Source organism: Somniosus microcephalus, unplaced genomic scaffold, assembly GCF_052327205.1.
Source record: "Somniosus microcephalus isolate GS21.2 unplaced genomic scaffold, FLI_Smic_1.0 scaffold987, whole genome shotgun sequence".
NCBI classification, from domain to species: domain Eukaryota; kingdom Metazoa; phylum Chordata; class Chondrichthyes; order Squaliformes; family Somniosidae; genus Somniosus; species Somniosus microcephalus.
In genome coordinates this window covers 18,455-41,530 of record NW_028226174.1, presented here as the reverse complement: position 1 = coordinate 41,530, position 23,076 = coordinate 18,455, and the positions used below count along the sequence as shown (strand labels likewise).

The 23,076-nt window shown below is 55.5% G+C and overlaps 1 protein-coding gene across 1 annotated transcript in view; it reads right to left on the bottom strand.

Annotated features, from left to right (window-relative positions):
- LOC147080917 (voltage-dependent L-type calcium channel subunit alpha-1D-like) overlaps positions 1 to 23,076 on the bottom strand; it is a 48,869-nt gene that overhangs the window by 8,137 nt on the left and 17,656 nt on the right. The window contains exons 7-8 of the mRNA XM_085981024.1: positions 17,810 to 17,925; positions 15,334 to 15,651 (exon numbers count right to left, since the gene is read on the bottom strand). Of these exons, the coding sequence (XP_085837150.1) occupies positions 15,334 to 15,651; positions 17,810 to 17,925 (434 nt within the window). The remainder of the gene's footprint in view (positions 1 to 15,333; positions 15,652 to 17,809; positions 17,926 to 23,076) is intronic.

Genomic DNA, 23,076 nt, shown 5'->3' with positions numbered 1-23,076 from the left:
GGATATTAAAGGGTGCCGGGAGTGAGCGGGAGAGTGGGATTAGACTGGGTGGGATATTAAAGGGTGCGGGGAGTGAGGGGAAGAGTGGATTAGACTGGGTGGGATATTAAAGGGTGCGGGGAGTGAGCGGGAGAGTTGGATTAGACTGGGTGGGATATTAAAGGGTGCGGGGAGTGAGGGGGAGAGTGGGATTAGACTGGGTGGGATATTAAGGGGTGCGGGGAGTGAGGGGAGAGTGGAATTAGACTGGGTGGGATATTAAAGGGTGCGGGGAGTGACGGGAGAGTGGATTAGACTGGGTGGGATATTAAAGGGTGCGGGGAGTGAGGGGGAGAGTGGGATTCGACTGGGTGGGATATTAAAGGGTGCGGGGAGTGAGGGGGAGAGTGGGATTAGACGGGGTGGGATATTAAAGGGTGCGGGGAGTGAGGGGGAGAGTGGGATTAGACTGGGTGGGATATCAAAGGGTACGGGGAGTGAGGGGGAGAGTGGGATTAGACTGGGTGGGATATTAAAGGGTGCGGGGAGTGAGGGGGAGAGTGGGATTAGACTGGGTGCGATATTAAAGGGTGCGGGGAGTGAGGGGGAGAGTGGGATTAGACTGGGTGGGATATTAAAGGGTGGGGGGAGTGAGGGGGAGAGTGGGATTAGACTGGGTGGGATATTAAAGGGTGCGGGGAGTGAGGGGGAGAGTGGGATTAGACTGGGTGGGATATTAAAGGGTGCGGGGAGTGAGGGGGAGAGTGGGATTAGACTGGGTGGGATATTAAAGGGTACGGGAAGTGAGGGGAGAGTGGGATTAGATTGGGTGGGATATTAAAGGATGCGGGGAGTGTGGGATTAGACTGGGTGGGATATTAAAGGGTGCGGGGAGTGAGGGGAGAGTGGGATTAGACTGGGTGGGATATTAAAGGGTACGGGGAGTGAGAGGAAGAGTGGGATTAGACTGGGTGGGATATTAAAGGGTGCGGGGAGTGAGGGGGAGAGTGGGATTAGACTGGGTGGGATATTCAAGGGTGCGGAGAGTGAGGGGGAGAGTGGGATTAGACTGGGTGGGATATTAAAGCGTGCGGGGGGTGAGGGGGAGAGTGGGATTAGACTGGGTGGGATATTAAAGGGTGCGGGGAGTGAGGGGGAGGGTGGGATTAGACTGGGTGGGATATTAAAGGGTGCGGGGGAGAGTGGGATTAGACTGGGTGGGATATTAAAGCGTGCGGGGGGTGAGGGGGAGTGTGGGATTAGACTGGGTGGGATATTAAAGGGTGCGGGGAGTGAGGGGGAGAGTGGGATTAGACTGGGTGGGATATTAAAGGGTGCGGGGAGTGAGGGGGAGAGTGGGATTAGACTGGGTGGGATATTAAAGGGTGCGGGGAGTGAGGGGGAGAGTGGGATTAGACTGGGTGGGATATTAAAGGGTGCGGGGAGTGAGGGGGAGAGTGGGATTAGACTGGGTGGGATATTAAAGGGTGCGGGGAGTGAGGGGGAGAGTGGGATTAGACTGGGTGGGATATTAACGGGTGCGGGGAGTGAGGGGGAGAGTGGGATTAGACTGGGTGGGATATTAAAGGGTACGGGGAGTGAGGGGAGAGTGGGATTAGACTGGGTGGGATATTAAAGGGTACGGGGAGTGAGGGGGAGAGTGGGATTAGACTGGGTGGGATATTAAAGGGTGGGGGGAGTGAGGGGGAGAGTGGGATTAGACTGGGTGGGATATTAAAGGGTGGGGGGAGTGAGGGGGAGAGTGGGATTAGACTGGGTGGGATATTAAAGGGTGCGGGGAGTGAGGGGGAGAGTGGGATTAGACTGGGTGGGATATTAAAGGGTGGGGGGAGTGAGGGGGAGAGTGGGATTAGACTGGGTGGGATATTCAAGGGTGCGGGGAGTGAGGGGGAGAGTGGGATTAGACTGGGTGGGATATTAAAGGGTGCGGGGAGTGAGGGGGAGAGTGGGATTAGACTGGGTGGGATATTAAAGGGTGCGGGGAGTGAGGGGAGAGTGGGATTAGACTGGGTGGGATATTAAAGGGTACGGGGAGTGAGGGGGAGAGTGGGATTAGACTGGGTGGGATATTAAAGGGTGGGGGGAGTGAGGGGGAGAGTGGGATTAGACTGGGTGGGATATTAAAGGGTGCGGGGAGTGAGGGGGAGAGTGGGATTAGACTGGCTGGGATATTAAAGGGTGCGGGGAGTGAGGGGGAGAGTGGGATTAGACTGGGTGGGATATTAAAGGGTGCGGGGAGTGAGGGGGAGAGTGGGATTAGACTGGGTGGGATATTAAAGGGTGCGGGGAGTGAGGGGGAGAGTGGGATTAGACTGGGTGGGATATTAAAGGGTGCGGGGAGTGAGGGGGAGAGTGGGATTAGACGGGGTGGGATATTAAAGGGTGCGGGGAGTGAGGGGGAGAGTGGGATAAGACTGGGTGGGATATTAAAGGGTGCGGGGAGTGAGGGGGAGAGTGGGATTAGACTGGGTGGGATATTAAAGGGTACGGGGAGTGAGGGGGAGAGTGGGATTAGACTGGGTGGGATATTAAAGGGTGCGGGGAGTGGGGGGGAGAGTGGGATTAGACTGGGTGGGATATTAAAGGGTGCGGGGAGCGAGGGGAGAGTGGGATTAGACTGGGTGGGATATTAAAGGGTGTGGGGAGTGAGTGGGAGAGTGGGATTAGACTGGGTGGGATATTAAAGGGTGCGGGGAGTGGGGGGGAGAGTGGGATTAGACTGGGTGGGATATTAAAGGGTGCGGGGAGTGAGGGGGAGAGTGGGATTAGACTGGGTGGGATATTAAAGGGTGCGGGGAGTGAGAGGGAGAGTGGGATTAGACTGGGTGGGATATTAAAGGGTGCGTGGAGTGAGAGGGAGAGTGGGATTAGACTGGGTGGGATATTAAAGGGTGTGGGGAGTGAGTGGGAGAGTGGGATTAGACTGGGTGGGATATTAAATGGTGCGGGGAGTGAGGGGGAGAGTGGGATTAGACTGGGTGGGATATTAAAGGGTGTGGGGAGTGAGGGGGAGAGTGGGATTAGACTGGGTGGGATATTAAAGGGTGCGGGGAGCGAGGGGAGAGTGGGATTAGACTGGGTGGGATATTAAAGGGTGTGGGGAGTGAGTGGGAGAGTGGGATTAGACTGGGTGGGATATTAAAGGGTGCGGGGAGCGAGGGGGAGAGTGGGATTAGACTGGGTGGGATATTAAAGGGTGCGGGGAGCGAGGGGAGAGTGGGATTAGACTGGGTGCGATATTAAAGGGTGGGGGGAGTGAGTGGGAGAGTGGGATTAGACTGGGTGGGATATTAAAGGGTGCGGGGAGTGAGAGGGAGAGTGGGATTAGACTGGCTGGGATATTAAAGGGTGTGGGGAGTGAGTGGGAGAGTGGGATTAGACTGGGTGGGATATTAAAGGGTGCGGGGAGTGAGGGGGAGAGTGGGATTAGACTGGATGGGATATTAAAGGGTGCGGGGAGTGAGGGGGAGAGTGGGATTAGACTGGGTGGGATATTAAAGGGTGCGGGGAGTGAGGGGGAGAGTGGGATTAGACTGGGTGGGATATTAAAGGGTGCGGGGAGTGAGGGGGAGAGTGGGATTAGACTGGGTGGGATATTAAAGGGTGCGGGGAGTGAGGGGGAGAGTGGGATTAGACTGGGTGGGATATTAAAGGGTGCGGGGAGTGAGGGGGAGAGTGGGATTAGACTGGGTGGGATATTAAAGGGTGCGGGGAGTGAGGGGGAGAGTGGGATTAGACTGGGTGGGATATTAAAGGGTGCGGGGAGTGAGGGGGAGAGTGGGATAAGACTGGGTGGGATATTAAAGGGTGCGGGGAGTGAGGGGGAGAGTGGGATTAGACTGGGTGGGATATTAAAGGGTGCGGGGAGTGAGGGGGAGAGTGGGATTAGACTGGGTGGGATATTAAAGGGTGCGGGGAGTGAGGGGGAGAGTGGGATTAGACTGGGTGGGATATTAAAGGGTGCGGGGAGTGAGGGGAGAGTGGATTAGACTGGGTGGGATATTAAAGGGTGCGGGGAGTGAGGGGGAGAGTGGGATTCGACTGGGTGGGATATTAAAGGGTGCGGGGAGCGAGGGGGAGAGTGGGATTAGACGGGGTGGGATATTAAAGGGTGCGGGGAGTGAGGGGGAGAGTGGGATTAGACTGGGTGGGATATTAACGGGTGCAGGGAGTGAGGGGGAGAGTGGGATTAGACTGGGTGGGATATTAAAGGGTACGGGGAGTGAGGGGAGAGTGGGATTAGACTGGCTGGGATATTAAAGGGTACGGGGAGTGAGGGGGAGAGTGGGATTAGACTGGGTGGGATATTAAAGGGTGCGGGGAGTGAGGGGGAGAGTGGGATTAGACTGGGTGGGATATTAAAGGGTGGGGGGAGTGAGGGGGAGAGTGGGATTAGACTGGGTGGGATATTAAAGGGTGGGGGGAGTGAGGGGGAGAGTGGGATTAGACTGGGTGGGATATTAAAGGGTGCGGGGAGTGAGGGGGAGAGTGGGATTAGACTGGGTGGGATATTAAAGGGTGGGGGGAGTGAGGGGGAGAGTGGGATTAGACTGGGTGGGATATTAAAGGGTGCGGGGAGTGAGGGGGAGAGTGGGATTAGACTGGGTGGGATATTAAAGGGTGCGGGGAGTGAGGGGGAGAGTGGGATTAGACTGGGTGGGATATTAAAGGGTGCGGGGAGTGAGGGGGAGAGTGGGATTAGACTGGGTGGGATATTAAAGGGTGCGGGGAGTGAGGGGGAGAGTGGGATTAGACTGGGTGGGATATTAAAGGGTGCGGGGAGTGAGGGGGAGAGTGGGATTAGACTGGGTGGGATATTAAAGGGTGCGGGGAGTGAGGGGGAGAGTGGGATTAGACTGGGTGGGATATTAAAGGGTGCGGGGAGTGAGGGGGAGAGTGGGAATAGACTGGGTGGGATATTAAAGGGTGCGGGGAGTGAGGGGGAGAGTGGGATTAGACTGGGTGGGATATTAAAGGGTGCGGGCAGTGAGGGGGAGAGTGGGATTAGACTGGGTGGGATATTAAAGGGTGCGGGGAGTGAGGGGGAGAGTGGGATTAGACTGGGTGGGATATTAAAGGGTGCGGGGAGTGAGGGGGAGAGTGGGATTAGACTGGGTGGGATATTAAAGGGTGCGGGGAGTCTGGGTGGGATATTAAAGGGTACGGGGAGTGAGCGGGAGAGTGGGATTAGACTGGGTGGGATATTAAAGGGTGCGGGGAGTGAGGGGGAGAGTGGGATTAGACTGGGTGGGATATTAAAGGGTACGGGGAGTGAGGGGGAGAGTGGGATTAGACTGGGTGGGATATTAAAGGGTGCGGGGAGTGAGGGGGAGAGTGGGATTAGACTGGGTGGGATATTAAAGGGTGGGGGGAGTGAGGGGGAGAGTGGGATTAGACTGGGTGGGATATTAAAGGGTGCGGGGAGTCTGGGTGGGATATTAAAGGGTACGGGGAGTGAGCGGGAGAGTGGGATTAGACTGGGTGGGATATTAAAGGGTGTGGGGAGTGAGGGGGAGAGTGGGATTAGACTGGGTGGGATATTAAAGGGTGCTGGGAGTGAGGGGGAGAGTGGGATTAGACTGGGTGGGATATTAAAGGGTGCGGGGAGTGAGGGGGAGAGTGGGATTAGGCTGGGTGGGATATTAAAGGGTGCGGGGAGTGAGGGGGAGAGTGGGATTAGACTGGGTGGGATATTAAAGGGTGCGGGGAGTGAGCGGGAGAGTGGGATTAGACTGGGTGGGATATTAAAGGGTGCGGGGAGTGGGCGGGAGAGTGGGATTAGACTGGGTGGGATATTAAAGGGTGCGGGGAGTGAGGGGGAGAGTGGGATTAGGCTGGGTGGGATATTAAAGGGTGCGGGGAGTGAGGGGGAGAGTGGGATTAGACTGGGTGGGATATTAAAGGGTGGGGGGAGTGAGGGGGAGAGTGGGATTAGACTGGGTGGGATATTAAAGGGTGCGGGGAGTGAGGGGGAGAGTGGGATTAGACTGGGTGGGATATTAAAGGTTGGGGGGAGTGAGGAGGAGAGTGGGATTAGACTGGGTGGGATATTAAAGGGTGCGGGGAGTGAGGGGGAGAGTGGGATTAGACTGGGTGGGATATTAAAGGGTGCGGGGAGTGAGGGGGAGAGTGGGATTAGACTGGGTGGGATATTAAAGGGTACGGGCAGTGAGGGGGAGAGTGGGATTAGACTGGGTGGGATATTAAAGGGTGTGGGGAGTGAGGGGGAGGGTGGGATTAGACTGGGTGTGATATTAAAGGGTGTGGGGAGTGAGGGGAGAGTGGGATTAGACTGGGTGGGATATTAAAGGGTGCGGGGAGTGAGGGGGAGAGTGGGATTAGACTGGGTGGGATATCAAAGGGTGCGGGGAGTCTGGGTGGGATATTAAAGGGTACGGGGAGTGAGCGGGAGAGTGGGATTAGACTGGGTGGGATATTAAAGGGTGCGGGGAGTGAGGGGGAGAGTGGGATTAGGCTGGGTGGGATATTAAAGGGTGCGGGGAGTGAGGGGGAGAGTGGGATTAGACTGGGTGGGATATTAAAGGGTGCGGGGAGTGAGCGGGAGAGTGGGATTAGACTGGGTGGGATATTAAAGGGTGCGGGGAGTGAGCGGGAGAGTGGGATTAGACTGGGTGGGATATTAAAGGGTGCGGGGAGTGAGCGGGAGAGTGGGATTAGACTGGGTGGGATATTAAAGGGTGCGGGGAGTGAGGGGGAGAGTGGGATTAGGCTGGGTGGGATATTAAAGGGTGCGGGGAGTGAGGGGGAGAGTGGGATTCGACTGGGTGGGATATTAAAGGGTGCGGGGGGGTGAGGGGGAGAGTGGGATTAGACTGGGTGGGATATTAAAGGGTGCGGGGAGTGAGGGGGGAGAGTGGGATTAGACTGGGTGGGATATTAAAGGGTGCGGGGGGTGAGGGGGAGAGTGGGATTAGACTGGGTGGGATATTAAAGGGTGCGGGGAGTGAGGGGGAGAGTGGGATTAGGCTGGGTGTGATATTAAAGGGTGCGGGGAGTGAGGGGGGAGAGTGGGGTTAGACTGGGTGGGATATTCAAGGGTGCGGGGAGTGAGGGGGAGAGTGGGATTAGACTGGGTGGGATATTAAAGGGTGCGGGGAGTGAGGGGGAGAGTGGGATTAGACTGGGTGGGATATTAAAGGGTGCGGGGAGTGAGGGGGAGAGTGGGATTAGACTGGGTGGGATATTAAAGGGTGCGGGGAGTGAGGGGGAGAGTGGGATTAGACTGGGTGGGATATTAAAGGGTGCGGGGAGTGAGCGGGAGAGTGGGATTAGACTGGGTGGGATATTAAAGGGTGCGGGGAGTGAGGGGGAGAGTGGGATTAGACTGGGTGGGATATTAAAGGGTGCGGGGAGTGAGGGGGAGAGTGGGATTAGACTGGGTGGGATATTAAAGGGTACGGGCAGTGAGGGGGAGAGTGGGATTAGACTGGGTGGGATATTAAAGGGTGCGGGGAGTGAGGGGGAGAGTGGGATTAGACTGGGTGGGATATTAAAGGGTGCGGGGAGTGAGGGGGAGAGTGGATTAGACTGGGTGGGATATTAAAGGGTACGGGCAGTGAGGGGGAGAGTGGGATTAGACTGGGTGGGATATTAAAGGGTGCGGGGAGTGAGGGGGAGAGTGGGATTAGACTGGGTGGGATATTAAAGGGTGCGGGGAGTGAGGGGGAGAGTGGGATTAGACTGGGTGGGATATTAAAGGGTACGGGGAGTGAGGGGGAGAGTGGGATTAGACTGGGTGGGATATTCAAGGGTGCGGGGAGTGAGGGGGAGAGTGGGATTAGACTGGGTGGGATATTAACGGGTGCGGGGAGTGAGGGGGAGAGTGGGATTAGACTGGGTGGGATATTAAAGGGTGTGGGGAGTGAGGGGGAGAGTGGGATTAGACTGGGTGGGATATTAAAGGGTGCGGGGAGTGAGAGGGAGAGTGGGATTAGACTGGGTGGGATATTAAAGGGTGTGGGGAGTGAGAGGGAGAGTGGGATTAGACTGGGTGGGATATTAAAGGGTGTGGGGAGTGAGTGGGAGAGTGGGATTAGACTGGGTGGGATATTAAATGGTGCGGGGAGTGAGGGGGAGAGTGCGATTAGACTGGGTGGGATATTAAAGGGTGCGGGGAGCGAGGGGAGAGTGGGATTAGACTGGGTGCGATATTAAAGGGTGTGGGGAGTGAGTGGGAGAGTGGGATTAGACTGGGTGGGATATTAAAGGGTGCGGGGAGTGAGGGGGAGAGTGGGATTAGACTGGGTGGGATATTAAAGGGTGTGGGGAGTGAGTGGGAGAGTGGGATTAGACTGGGTGGGATATTAAAGGGTGCGGGGAGTGAGGGGGGAGAGTGAGATTAGACTGGGTGGGATATTAAAGGGTGCGGGGAGTGAGGGGAGAGTGGGATTAGACTGGGTGGGATATTAAAGGGTGCGGGGAGTGAGGGGGAGAGTGGGATTAGACTGGGTGGGATATTAAAGGGTGCGGGGAGTGAGGGGGAGAGTGGGATTCGACTGGGTGGGATATTAAAGGGTGCGGGGAGTGAGGGGGAGAGTGGGATTAGACTGGGTGGGATATTAAAGGGTGCGGGGAGCGAGGGGAGAGTGGGATTAGACTGGGTGCGATATTAAAGGGTACGGGGAGTGAGGGGGAGAGTGGGATTAGACTGGGTGGGATATTAAAGGGTGCGGGGAAGTGAGGGGAAGAGTGGGATTAGACTGGGTGGGATATTAAAGGGTGGGGGGAGTGAGGGGGAGAGTGGGATTAGACTGGGTGGGATATTAAAGGGTGCGGGGAGTGAGGGGGAGAGTGGGATTAGACTGGGTGGGATATTAAAGGGTGCGGGGAGTGAGCGGAAGAGTGGGATTAGACTGGGTGGGATATTAAAGGGTGCGGGGAGTGAGGGGGAGAGTGGGATTAGACTGGGTGGGATATTAAAGGGTGCGGGGAGTGAGGGGAGAGTGGGATTAGACTGGGTGGGATATTAAAGGGTGCGGGGAGTGAGGGGGAGAGTGGATTAGACTGGGTGGGATATTAAAGGGTGCGGGGAGTGAGGGGGAGAGTGGGATTAGACGGGGTGGGATATTAAAGGGTACGGGGAGTGAGGGGGAGAGTGGGATTAGACTGGGTGGGATATTAAAGGGTACGGGGAGTGAGGGGGAGAGTGGGATTAGACTGGGTGGGATATTAAAGGGTGCGGGGAGTGAGGGGGAGAGTGGGATTAGACTGGGTGGGATATTAAAGGGTGCGGGGAGTGAGGGGGAGAGTGGGATTAGACTGGGTGGGATATTAAAGGGTGGGGGGAGTGAGGGGGAGAGTGGGATTAGACTGGGTGGGATATTAAAGGGTGCGGGGAGTGAGGGGGGAGAGTGGGATTAGACTGGGTGGGATATTAAAGGTGGGGGGGAGTGAGGGGGAGAGTGGGATTAGACTGGGTGGGATATGAAAGGGTGTGGGGAGTGAGGGGGAGAGTGGGATTAGACTGGGTGGGATATTAAAGGGTGTGGGGAGTGAGGGGGAGAGTGGGATTAGACTGGGTGGGATATTAAAGGGTGCGGGGAGTGAGGGAGAGAGTGGGATTAGACTGGGTGGGATATTAAAGGGTGCGGGGAGTGAGGGGAAGAGTGGGATTAGACTGGGTGGGATATTAAAGGGTGGGGGGAGTGAGAGGGAGAGTGGATTAGACTGGGTGGGATATTAAAGGGTGCGGGGAGTGAGGGGGAGAGTGGGATTAGACTGGGTGGGATATTAAAGGGTGCGGGGAGTGAGGGGGAGAGTGGGATTAGACTGGGTGGGATATTAAAGGGTGCGGGGAGTCTGGTGGGATATTAAAGGGTGCGGGGAGTGAGCGGGAGAGTGGGATTAGACTGGGTGGGATATTAAAGGGTGCGGGGAGTGAGGGGGAGAGTGGGATTAGACTGGGTGGGATATTAAAGGGTGCGGGGAGTGAGGGGAGAGTGGGATTAGACTGGGTGGGATATTAAAGGGTGCGGGGAGTGAGCGGGAGAGTGGGATTAGACTGGGTGGGATATTAAAGGGTGCGGGGAGTGAGCGGGAGAGTGGGATTAGACTGGGTGGGATATTAAAGGGTGCGGGGAGTGAGGGGGAGAGTGGGATTAGACTGGGTGGGATATTAAAGGGTGCGGGGAGTGAGGGGGAGAGTGGGATTAGGCTGGGTGGGATATTAAAGGGTGCGGGGAGTGAGGGGGAGAGTGGGATTAGACTGGGTGGGATATTAAAGGGTGCGGGGAGTGAGCGGAAGAGTGGGATTAGACTGGGTGGGATATTAAAGGGTGCGGGGAGTGAGGGGGAGAGTGGGATTAGACTGGGTGGGATATTAAAGGGTGCGGGGAGTGAGGGGAGAGTGGGATTAGACTGGGTGGGATATTAAAGGGTGCGGGGAGTGAGGGGGAGAGTGGGATTAGACTGGGTGGGATATTAAAGGGTGCGGGGAGTGAGGGGGAGAGTGGGATTAGACGGGGTGGGATATTAAAGGGTACGGGGAGTGAGGGGGAGAGTGGGATTAGACTGGGTGGGATATTAAAGGGTACGGGGAGTGAGGGGGAGAGTGGGATTAGACTGGGTGGGATATTAAAGGGTGCGGGGAGTGAGGGGGAGAGTGGGATTAGACTGGGTGGGATATTAAAGGGTGCGGGGAGTGAGGGGGAGAGTGGGATTAGACTGGGTGGGATATTAAAGGGTGGGGGGAGTGAGGGGGAGAGTGGGATTAGACTGGGTGGGATATTAAAGGGTGCGGGGAGTGAGGGGGAGAGTGGGATTAGACTGGGTGGGATATTAAAGGGTGGGGGGAGTGAGGGGGAGAGTGGGATTAGACTGGGTGGGATATGAAAGGGTGTGGGGAGTGAGGGGGAGAGTGGGATTAGACTGGGTGGGATATTAAAGGGTGTGGGGAGTGAGGGGGAGAGTGGGATTAGACTGGGTGGGATATTAAAGGGTGCGGGGAGTGAGGGAGAGAGTGGGATTAGACTGGGTGGGATATTAAAGGGTGCGGGGAGTGAGGGAAGAGTGGGATTAGACTGGGTGGGATATTAAAGGGTGGGGGGAGTGAGAGGGAGAGTGGGATTAGACTGGGTGGGATATTAAAGGGTGCGGGGAGTGAGGGGGAGAGTGGGATTAGACTGGGTGGGATATTAAAGGGTGCGGGGAGTGAGGGGGAGAGTGGGATTAGACTGGGTGGGATATTAAAGGGTGCGGGGAGTCTGGGTGGGATATTAAAGGGTGCGGGGAGTGAGCGGGAGAGTGGGATTAGACTGGGTGGGATATTAAAGGGTGCGGGGAGTGAGGGGGAGAGTGGGATTAGACTGGGTGGGATATTAAAGGGTGCGGGGAGTGAGGGGAGAGTGGGATTAGACTGGGTGGGATATTAAAGGGTGCGGGGAGTGAGCGGGAGAGTGGGATTAGACTGGGTGGGATATTAAAGGGTGCGGGGAGTGAGCGGGAGAGTGGGATTAGACTGGGTGGGATATTAAAGGGTGCGGGGAGTGAGGGGGAGAGTGGGATTAGACTGGGTGGGATATTAAAGGGTGCGGGGAGTGAGGGGGAGAGTGGGATTAGGCTGGGTGGGATATTAAAGGGTGCGGGGAGTGAGGGGGAGAGTGGGATTAGACTGGGTGGGATATTAAAGGGTGCGGGGAGTGAGCGGGAGAGTGGGATTAGACTGGGTGGGATATTAAAGGGTGCGGGGAGTGAGGGGGAGAGTGGGATTAGGCTGGGTGGGATATTAAAGGGTGCGGGGAGTGAGGGAGAGAGTGGGATTAGACTGGGTGGGATATTGAAGAGTACGGGGAGTGAGGGGGATAGTGGGATTAGACTGGGTGGGATATTAAAGGGTGCGGGGAGTGAGGGGAGAGTGGGATTAGACTGGGTGGGATATTAAAGGGTACGGGGAGTGAGGAGGAGAGTGGGATTAGACTGGGTGGGATATTAAAGGGTACGGGGAGTGAGGGGGAGAGTGGGATTAGACTGGGTGGGATATTAAAGGGTACGGGGAGTGAGGGGAGAGTGGGATTAGACTGGGTGGGATATTAAAGGGTGCGGGGAGGGAGAGTGGGATTAGACTGTGTGGGATATTAAAGGGTGCGGGGAGTGAGGGGGAGAGTGGGATTAGACTGGGTGGGATATTAAAGGGTGCGGGGAGTGAGGGGAGAGTGGGATTAGACTGGGTGGGATATTAAAGGGTGTGGGGAGTGAGTGGGAGAGTGGGATTAGACTGGGTGGGATATTAAAGGGTGTGGGGAGTGAGGGGGAGAGTGGATTAGACTGGGTGGGATATTAAAGGGTGCGGGGAGTGAGGGGAGAGTGGGATTAGACTGGGTGGGATATTAAAGGGTGTGGGGAGTGAGTGGGAGAGTGGGATTAGACTGGGTGGGATATTAAAGGGTGCGGGGAGTGAGGGGGAGAGTGGGATTAGACTGGGTGGAATATTAAAGGGTACAGGGAGTGAGGGGGAGAGTGGGATTAGAGTGTGTGGGATACTAAAGGGTGCGGGGAGTGAGGGGGAGAGTGGGATTAGACTGGGTGGGATATTAAAGGGTGCGGGGAGTGAGGGGGAGAGTGGGATTAGACTGGGTGGGATATTAAAGGGTGCGGGGAGTGAGGGGGAGAATGGGATTGGACTGGGTGGGATATTAAAGGGTGCGGGGAGTGAGGGGGAGAGTGGGATTAGACTGGGTGGGATATTAAAGGGTGCGGGGAGTGAGGGGGAGAGTGGGATTAGACTGGGTGGGATATTAAAGGGTACGGGGAGTGAGGGGGAGAGGGGGATTAGACTGGCTGGGTATTAAAGGGTGCGGGGAGTGAGGGGGAGAGGGGGATTAGACTGGGTGGGATATTAAAGGGTGCGGGGAGTGAGGGGGATTAGACTGGGTGGGATATTAAAGGGTGCGGGGAGTGAGGGGGAGAGGGGGATTAGACTGGTTGGGATATTCAAGGGTGCGGGGAGTGAGGGGAGAGTGGGATTAGACTGGGTGGGATATTAAAGGGTGCGGGGAGTGAGGGGGAGAGTGGGATTAGACTGGGTGGGATATTAAAGGGTGCGGGGAGTGAGGGGGAGAGGGGGATTAGACTGGGTGGGATATTAAAGGGTGCGGGGAGTGAGGGGGAGAGTGGGATTAGACTGGGTGGGATATTAAAGGGTGCGGGGAGTGAGGGGGAGAGGGGGATTAGACTGGGTGGGATATTAAAGGGTGCGGGGAGTGAGGGGGAGAGTGGGATTAGACTGTTTGGGATATTAAAGGGTACGGGGAGTGAGGGGGAGAGTGGGATTAGACTGGGTGGGATATTAAAGGGTGCGGGGAGTGAGGGGGAGAGTGGGATTAGACTGGGTGGGATATTAAAGGGTGCGGGGAGTGAGGGGGAGAGTGGGATTAGACTGGGTGGGATATTCAAGGGTATGGGGAGTGAGGGGGAGAGTGGGATTAGACTGGGTGGGATATTAAAGGGTGTGGGGAGTGAGGGGAGAGTGGGATTAGACTGGGTGGGATATTAAAGGGTGCGGGGAGTGAGGGGAGAGTGGGATTAGACTGGGTGGGATATTAAAGGGTGCGGGGAGTGAGGGGGAGAGTGGGATTAGACTGGGTGGGATATTAAAGGGTGCGGGGAGTGAGGGGGAGAGTGGGATTAGACTGGGTGGGATATTAAAGGGTGCGGGGAGTGAGGGGGAGAGTGGGATTAGACTGGGTGGGATATTAAAGGGTGCGGGGAGTGAGGGGAGAGTGGGATTAGACTGGGTGGGATATTAAAGGGTGCGGGGAGTGAGGGGAGAGTGGGATTAGACTGTGTGGGATATTAAAGGGTGCGGGGAGTGAGGGGGAGAGTGGGATTAGACTGGGTGGGATATTAAAGGGTGCGGGGAGTGAGGGGGAGAGTGGGATTAGACTGGGTGGGATATTAAAGGGTGCGGGGAGTGAGGGGGAGAGTGGGATTAGACTGGGTGGGATATTAAAGGGTGCGGGGAGTGAGGGGGAGAGTGGGATTAGACTGGGTGGGATATTAAAGGGTGTGGGGAGTGAGGGGGAGAGTGGGATTAGACTGGGTGGGATATTAAAGGGTGCGGGGAGTGAGGGGGAGAGTGGGATTAGACTGGGTGGGATATTAAAGGGTGGGGGGAGTGAGCGGGAGAGTGGGATTAGACTGGGTGGGATATTAAAGGGTGGGGGGAGTGAGGGGGAGAGTGGGATTAGACTGTGTGGGATATTAAAGGGTGGGGGGAGTGAGGGGGAGAGTGGGATTAGACTGGGTGGGATATTAAAGGGTGGGGGGAGTGAGCGGGAGAGTGGGATTAGACTGGGTGGGATATTAAAGGGTATGGGGAGTGAGGGGGAGAGTGGGATTAGACTGGGTGGGATATTAAAGGGTGCGGGGAGTGAGGGGGAGAGTGGGATTAGACTGGGTGGGATATTAAAGGGTGTGGGGGAGTGAGGGGGAGAGTGGGATTAGACTGGGTGGGATATTAAAGGGTGCGGGGAGTGAGGGGGAGAGTGGGATTAGACTGGGTGGGATATTAAAGGGTGCGGGGAGTGAGGGGGAGAGTGGGATTAGACTGGGTGGGATATTAAAGGGTGCGGGGAGTGAGGGGGAGAGTGGGATTAGACTGGGTGGGATATTAAAGGGTGTGGGGAGTGAGGGGGAGAGTGGGATTAGACTGGGTGGGATATTAAAGGGTGTGGGGAGTGAGGGGGAGAGTGGGATTAGACTGGGTGGGATATTAAAGGGTGTGGGGAGTGAGGGGGAGAGTGGGATTAGACTGGGTGGGATATTAAAGGGTGCGGGGAGTGAGGGGGAGAGTGGGATTAGACTGGGTGGGATATTAAAGGGTGCGGGGAGTGAGGGGGAGAGTGGGATTAGACTGGGTGGGATATTAAAGGGTGTGGGGAGTGAGGGGGAGAGTGGGATTAGACTGGGTGGGATATTAAAGGGTGTGGGGAGTGAGGGGGAGAGTGGGATTAGACTGGGTGGGATATCAAAGGGTACGGGGAGTGAGGAGAGAGTGGGATTAGACTGGGTGGGATATTAAAGGGTGCGGGGAGTGAGGGGGAGAGTGGGATTAGACTGGGTGGGATATTAAAGGGTACGGGGAGTGAGGGGGAGAGTGGGATTAGACTGGGTGGGATATTAAAGGTTGCGGGGAGTGAGGAGAGAGTGGGATTAGACTGGGTGGGATATTAAAGGGTGCGGGGAGTGAGGCGAGTGGGATTTTTGGTCACGTAGCGGTAAAGACCGAGCCCCCCGATCCCCTCCCTGCGTTGGGACGTTGCCTTGCCCTTTGACCTGCGTAACCGATAATGCGCGGCGCGAAGGAGCGTGACTCACGGCTTCCACCAGGCTGTCGGCGCTGCCTCGCTTGTCGTTGTAGCGGTGGTCGAGCTGGCCGGGCACCCTGAGGGTGGCCGCGGCGTAGGTGCGGTAGGGCGGCTCCGGCTCCTCGGTGTACCAGGTGCTCCGGGGCAGCGAGGGCAGGCTGTGGTTCTTCTTCTCCCACGGCTCCTCGGGCTCCACCAGGATCAGCGGGGCGTAGAACAGGCGGCTCCTCTTGGCCCGGGATGGCGGCGGGGTGGCCCAGGACTGGGTGGAGCCGGCCGACGAGTGGCCGCTGTTCCGGCGAGGGTCGTAGCTACCAGCGCCGTAGGCCTAACGCAAAGGGCAAGACGCGCGTCAAACTCTCAATACAGACAAACTATGCCCTCCTCCCTCCCACCCCAAAAAGGCACTGGCCCGCCATTCTGGCGTTTCCTCGGCTCCAAGTTGCCACCCGAACCCCCCCCCCTCCCACCGCACCCCCCGCCCGTCTCGTGCAAGCCCCAGATATTGTGCGCCACCGGGCAATTCGACCAAGGGGAGCATCGCAGCCCAGCCCCAAATCCCGTAGCTCACTGGCTGCGGACGCATTTTCCGTTCGGCGAAGGGGCTCGCTCGTCATTTCCCAACTTCCCCTCGCCTCTCCCAGGCTGAAATCAGGTGGGGAAATCGAACCCGGGTCGCTTGGCATTTATCGAGCGGGGACACTGGGTGGGAGGGAGGGTGTCGAAAGCAAAGCGGGCAGAGTTCCTGCTCCCGATCGTTATTCAGTGACTCCTCCCCACCCACCGTCCCTGCTTTGCTGGAAAGAGGACAGGGATCGAGAACGGGTGTGATGCCCCACAAGGTCGAATACTCCGCTGACATTCATTGCCTCAGCTGGCATGCAAAGAAGTGTGGTGGAGTTATCGTAGGGCCCATGGAACTATACCGCGGTAAGTTTTATCTTTAAGATCTTATTTTAATAAGTCTACTACTTTGGCAACACATTCTCCGATATTCAGTTCTGGGCCCCGCTCCTCAGGAAGGATATCTCAGCCTTGGAGGGGGGGCAGTGCAGATTCAGCAGACAGATACCGGGGCTAAAAGGGTTAAATCCCGAGGACAGGTTGCACAGACTGGGCTTGTGTTCCCTCGAGTGTAGAAGATTAAGGGGGTGATCTGATCAAGGTGTTTGAGATGATTAAAGGATCGATCGGGTCGATCGAGAGAGAAACTATTTCCTCTGGTGGGGGGAGTCCAGAACAAGGGGGCAGAACCTTCAAATTAGAGCCAGGCCGTTCAGGGGTGATGTCAGGAAGCACTTCGTCACACAAAGGCTGGTGGAAATCTGGAACTCTCTCCCCCAAAAAAAGCTGTGACGCTGGGGGTCAATTGGAAATTTCAAAACTGAAATTGATAGATTTTTGTTGGGTAATGGGATTAAGGGATAAGGAACCAAGGCGGGTAGATGGAGTTAAGATACAGATCAGCTGTGATCTGATTGAATGGTGGAGCAGCCTTGACGGGCTGAATGGCCTCCTCCTGTTCCTAATGTAACAGGCTCGAGGGGCTGAATGGCCTCCTCCTGTTCCTAATGTAACAGGCTCGAGGGGCTGAATGGCCTCCTCCTGTTCCTAATGTAACAGGCTCAAGGGGGCTGAATGTCCTCTTCCTGTTCCTAATGTAACAGGCTCGAGGGGCTGAACGGCCTCCTCCTGTTCCTAATGTAACAGGCTCGAGGGGCCGAACGGCCTCCTCCTGTTCCTAGTGTAACAGGCTCGAGGGGCTGAACGGCCTCCTCCTGTTCCTAATGTAACAGGCTCGAGGGGCTGAACGGCCTCCTCCTGTTCCTAATGTAACAGGCTCGAGGGGCTGAACGGGCCTCCTCCTGTTCCTAATGTAACAGGCTCGAGGGGCTGAACGGGCCTCCTCCTGTTCCTAATGTAACAGGCTCGAGGGGGCTGAACGGCCTCCTCTTGTTCCTAATGTAACAGGCCCGAGGGGCTGAACGGCCTCCTCCTGTTCCTAATGTAACAGGCTCGAGGGGGCTAAACGGCCTCCTCCTGTTCCTATAGTCAAAAAAATACCATGAAAATAATTGCACAGCAGAGCAGTTAGGCCGCTGGTTATCGAACAACGACCAGCTTTTATACACAATCCCCACAACGAGGTGTGTGTGTGTGTGTGTGTCTGTGTGTGTGTGTGTGTGTGTGTGTGTGTGTGTGTGTGTGTGAACTCTCCCTGACACGAATCAGTCATTCATGAAAGAATTATGAAATAATACTGAGCAGCCTGCGGGCGGCGCTGTCCAGGGAGAGTATAAATACTCGGGCACGGGCCCAGCTTGCGCAGGACATTCTTAACAGCAACTAGTGAAGGACATAACTAGACCTCCATGTTGTAAAACAGTTGATTAAAGCTTTGTTTAACGCTTAGACCGAGTGCCTAGTAGTTTTCTTACGCCACTCCCTTTGCAAACTCAGCGATCCTTTAAAGGCTGCGGCCGTACCTGGTGGTGCGAGGATCGGCAGGGATGAGTGTGCTGCTGGTAGGTCCCGGGGATGGGGATGTCCTCCTTGCTCTCCTGACGGCCCAGGCACTGAATGCTGAAGTTAGGCATGCGGCCTGAAAGATAACACAGAAACATAGAAGATAGGAGCAGGAGTCGGCCATTCGGCCCCTCGAGCCTGCTCCGCCATTCAATGAGATTATGGCTGATCATCCAAATTCAGTACCCTGTCCCTGCCTTCTCCCCATATCCCTTGATCCCTCTAGCCTTAAGAAATATATCTAACTCCTTCTTGAATATATTTAATGAATTGGCCTCCACTGCCTTCTGTGGTAGAGAATTCCACAGGTTCACCGCTCTCTGGGTGAAGAAATTCCTCCTCATCTCAGTCCTAAATGGCCTACCCCTTATCCTTAGACTGTGACCCCTGGTTCTGGACTCCCCCCGCCATCGGGAACATCCTTCCTGCATCTAGTCTGTCTAGTCCTGTTAGAATTTTATAAGTTTCAATGAGATCCCCTCTCATTCTTCTAAACTCCAGCGAGTATAAGCCTAATCGACCCAATCTCTCCTCGTATGTCATTCCTGTCATCCCAGGTATCAGTCTGGTGAATCTTCGCTGCACTCCCTCCATGGCAAGAACATCCTTCCTCAGATAAGGCGACCAAAACTGCGCACAATACTCAAGGTGTGGTTTCACCAAGGCCCTGTACAACTGCAGCAAGACATCCTTGTTCCTGTACTCGAATCCTCTCGCTACGAAGGCCAGCATACCATTTGCCTTCTTAACCGCCTGCTGCACCTGCATGCTTACCGTCAGTGACTGGTGCACAAGGACACCCAGGTCTCGTTGCACTTCCCCTTCTCCCAATCTATTGCCGTTCAGATAATAATCTGCCTTGCTGTTTTTGCCACTAAAGTGGATAACCTCGCATTTATCCACATTATACTGCATCTGCCCAATGCAGAAATAAGGCAGAGATTTTAAGTCACTGGGAACGGTAGCATAGTGGTCATATCACTGGGCTAGTAATTCATTAGGCCTGGACCTAATGAACCAGAGACGCAAGTTCAAATCCCAACCACGGCAGCTGGGGAATTTAAACTCAGTTATTAATTAAATAAATCGGGAACTAAAAGCTAGCATCAGTAATGGTGGCCATAAAACTATTGGATTGTCGTAGAAACCCATTCGGTTCACTAATGTCTTTTATGGAAGGAAATCTACCGCCCTTACCTGGTCTGGCCGATATGTGACTCCAGACCCACAGCAATGTGGTTGACTCTTAACAGCCCTGTGATTGGCCTAGCAAGGCAATTAGGGATGGGCAATAAATGCTGGCCTTGCCAGCGACGCCCACGTTCCGTGAACGAATAATTAAAAAAAAAAAAGGAGGATTAGAGGGGAGTTGAGGAGAACTTTTTTCACCCAGAGGGTGGTGGGGGTCTGGAACTCACTGCCTGAAAGGGTGGTCGAGGCAGAGACCCTCATCACATTTAGAAAGTACTTGGATGTGCACTCGAAGCGCCGTAACCTACAGGGCTACGGACCGAGAGCTGGAAAGTGGGACTAGGCTGGGATAGCTCTTTGTCGGCCAGCACGGACACGATGGGCCGAATGGACTCCTTCTGTGCCGTAAATTTCCATGATCTATAACTTTCAGCCCATTAGATCTCATCCGTGCAGTATACCAACAGAACCCGGAGCAAAGAACGCGAAGAAAAGATTTCATAGTCTTTTTGCAATTATATGGAGGCAGTGGGATTAGTTTGGGGATTGATACAGGGCTATGGGGGGAGAGTGGGGCAGCGGGATTAGTTTGGGGATTGATACAGGGCTATGGGGAGAGAGCTGGGCAGTGGGATTAGTTTGGGATTGATACAGGGCTATGGGGAGAGAGCGGGGCAGTGGGATTAGTTTGGGATTGATACAGGGCTATGGGGGGAGAGTGGGGCAGTGGGATTAGTTTGGGGATTGATACAGGGCTATGGGGAGAGAGCTGGGCAGTGGGATTAGTTTGGGATTGATACAGGGCTATGGGGAGAGAGCGGGGCAGTGGGATTAGTTTGGGGATTGATACAGGGCTATGGGGAGAGAGCGGGGCAGTGGGACTGGTTTGGGATTGATACAGGGCTATGGGGAGAGAGCGGGGCAGTGGGATTAGTTTGGGGATTGATACAGGGCTATGGGGAGAGAGTGGGGCAGTGGGATTAGTTTGGGGATTGATACAGGGCTATGGGGAGAGAGCGGGGCAGCGGGATTAGTTTGGGGATTGATACAGGGCTATGGGGAGAGAGCGGGGCAGCGGGATTAGTTTGGGGATTGATACAGGGCTATGGGGAGAGAGCGGGGCAGTGGGACTGGTTTGGGTATTGATACAGGGCTATGGGGAGAGAGCGGGGCAGTGGGATTAGTTTGGGGATTGATACAGGGCTATGGGGAGAGAGCGGGGCAGTGGGATTAGTTTGGGGATTGATACAGGGCTATGGGGAGAGAGCGGGGCAGTGGGATTAGTTTGGGGATTGATACAGGGCTATGGGGAGAGAGCGGGGCAGTGGGATTAGTTTGTGATACAGGGCTATGGGGAGAGAGCGGGGCAGTGGGATTAGTTTGGGATTGATACAGGGCTATGTGGAGAGAGCGGGGCAGTGGGATTAGTTTGGGGGATGATACAGGGCTATGGGGAGAGAGCGGGGCAGTGGGATTAGTTTGGGGATTGATACAGGGCTATGGGGAGAGAGCGGGGCAGTGGGATTAGTTTGGGATTGATACAGGGCTATGGGGAGAGAGCGGGGCAGTGGGATTAGTTTGGGGATTGATACAGGGCTATGGGGAGAGAGCGGGGCAGGGGGATTAGTTTGGGGATTGATACAGGGCTATGGGGAGAGAGCGGGGCAGTGGGACTGGTTTGGGATTGATACAGGGCTATGGGGAGAGAGCGGGGCAGTGGGATTAGTTTGGGGATTGATACAGGGCTATGGGGAGAGAGCGGGGCAGGGGGATTAGTTTGGGGATTGATACAGGGCTATGGGGAGAGAGCGGGGCAGTGGGATTAGTTTGTGATACAGGGCTATGGGGAGAGAGCTGGGCAGTGGGATTAGTTTGGGATTGATACAGGGCTATGGGGAGAGAGCGGGGCAGTGGGATTAGTTTGGGGATTGATACAGGGCTATGTGGAGAGAGCGGGGCAGTGGGATTAGTTTGGGGGATGATACAGGGCTATGGGGAGAGAGTGGGGCAGTGGGATTAGTTTGTGGATTGATACAGGGCTATGGGGAGAGAGCGGGGCAGTGGGATTAGTTTGTGGATTGATACAGGGCTATGGGGAGAGAGTGGGGCAGTGGGATTAGTTTGGGGATTGATACAGGGCTATGGGGAGAGAGCAGGGCAGTGGGATTAGTTTGTGGATTGATACAGGGCTATGGGGAGAGAGCGGGGCAATGGGATTAGTTTGGGATTGATACAGGGCTATGTGGAGAGAGCGGGGCAGTGGGATTAGTTTGGGATTGATACAGGGCTATGGGGAGAGAGCAGGGCAGTGGGATTAGTTTGGGATTGATACAGGGCTATGGGGAGAGAGCGGGGCAGTGGGGTTAGTTTGGGGATTGATGCAGGGCTATGCGGAGAGAGCGGGGCAGTTGGATTAGTTTGGGATTGATACAGGGCTATGGGGAGAGCGGGGCAGTGGGATTAGTTTTGGGATTGATACAGGGTTATGGGGAGAGAGCGGGGCAGTGGGATTAGTTTGTGATACAGGGCTATGGGGAGAGAGCGGGGCAGTGGGATTAGTTTGGGATTGATACAGGGCTATGTGGAGAGAGCGGGGCAGTGGGATTAGTTTGTGATACAGGGCTATGGGGAGAGAGCGGGGCAGTGGGATTAGTTTGGGATTGATACAGGGCTATGGGAGAGAGCGGGGCAGTGGGATTAGTTTGTGATACAGGGCTATGGGGAGAGAGCGGGGCAGTGGGATTAGTTTGGGATTGATACAGGGCTATGGGAGAGAGCGGGGCAGTGGGATTAGTTTGTGATACAGGGCTATGGGGAGAGAGCGGGGCAGTGGGATTAGTTTGGGATTGATACAGGGCTATGGGAGAGAGCGGGGCAATGGGATTAGTTTGGGATTGATACAGGGCTATGGGGAGAGAGCGGGGCAGTGGGATTAGTTTGGGATTGATACAGGGCTATGGGAGAGAGCGGGGCAGTGGGATTAGTTTGTGATACAGGGCTATGGGGAGAGAGCGGGGCAGTGGGATTAGTTTGGGATTGATACAGGGCTATGGGAGAGAGCGGGGCAATGGGATTAGTTTGGGATTGATACAGGGCTATGGGGAGAGAGCGGGGCAGTGGGATTAGTTTGGGATTGATACAGGGCTATGGGAGAGAGCGGGGCAATGGGATTAGTTTGGGATTGATACAGGGCTATGTGGAGAGAGCGGGGCAGTGGGATTAGTTTGGGATTGATACAGGGCTATGGGAGAGAGCGGGGCAATGGGATTAGTTTGGGGATTGATACAGGGCTATGGGGAGAGAGCGAGGCAGTGGGGTTAGTTTGGGGATTGATGCAGGGCTATGCGGAGAGAGCGGGGCAGTTGGATTAGTTTGGGATTGATACAGGGCTATGGGGAGAGCGGGGCAGTGGGATTAGTTTGGGGATTGATACAGGGTTATGGGGAGAGAGCGGGGCAGTGGGATTAGTTTGTGATACAGGGCTATGGGGAGAGAGCGGGGCAGTGGGATTAGTTTGGGATTGATACAGGGCTATGTGGAGAGAGCGGGGCAGTGGGATTAGTTTGGGGGATGATACAGGGCTATGGGGAGAGAGTGGGGCAGTGGGATTAGTTTGGGATTGATACAGGGCTATGGGGAGAGAGCAGGGCAGTGGGATTAGTTTGGGGATTGATACAGGGCTATGGGGAGAGAGCGGGGCAATGGGATTAGTTTGGGATTGATACAGGGCTATGTGGAGAGAGCGGGGCAGTGGGATTAGTTTGGGATTGATACAGGGCTATGGGAGAGAGCGGGGCAATGGGATTAGTTTGGGATTGATACAGGGCTATGGGGAGAGAGCGGGGCAGTGGGATTAGTTTGGGATTGATACAGGGCTATAGGGAGAGAGCGGGGCAGCGGGATTAGTTTGGGGATTGATACAGGGCTATGGGGAGAGAGCGAGGCAGTGGGATTAGTTTGGGGATTGATGCAGGGCTATGCGGAGAGAGCGGGGCAGTTGGATTAGTTTGGGATTGATACAGGGCTATGGGGAGAG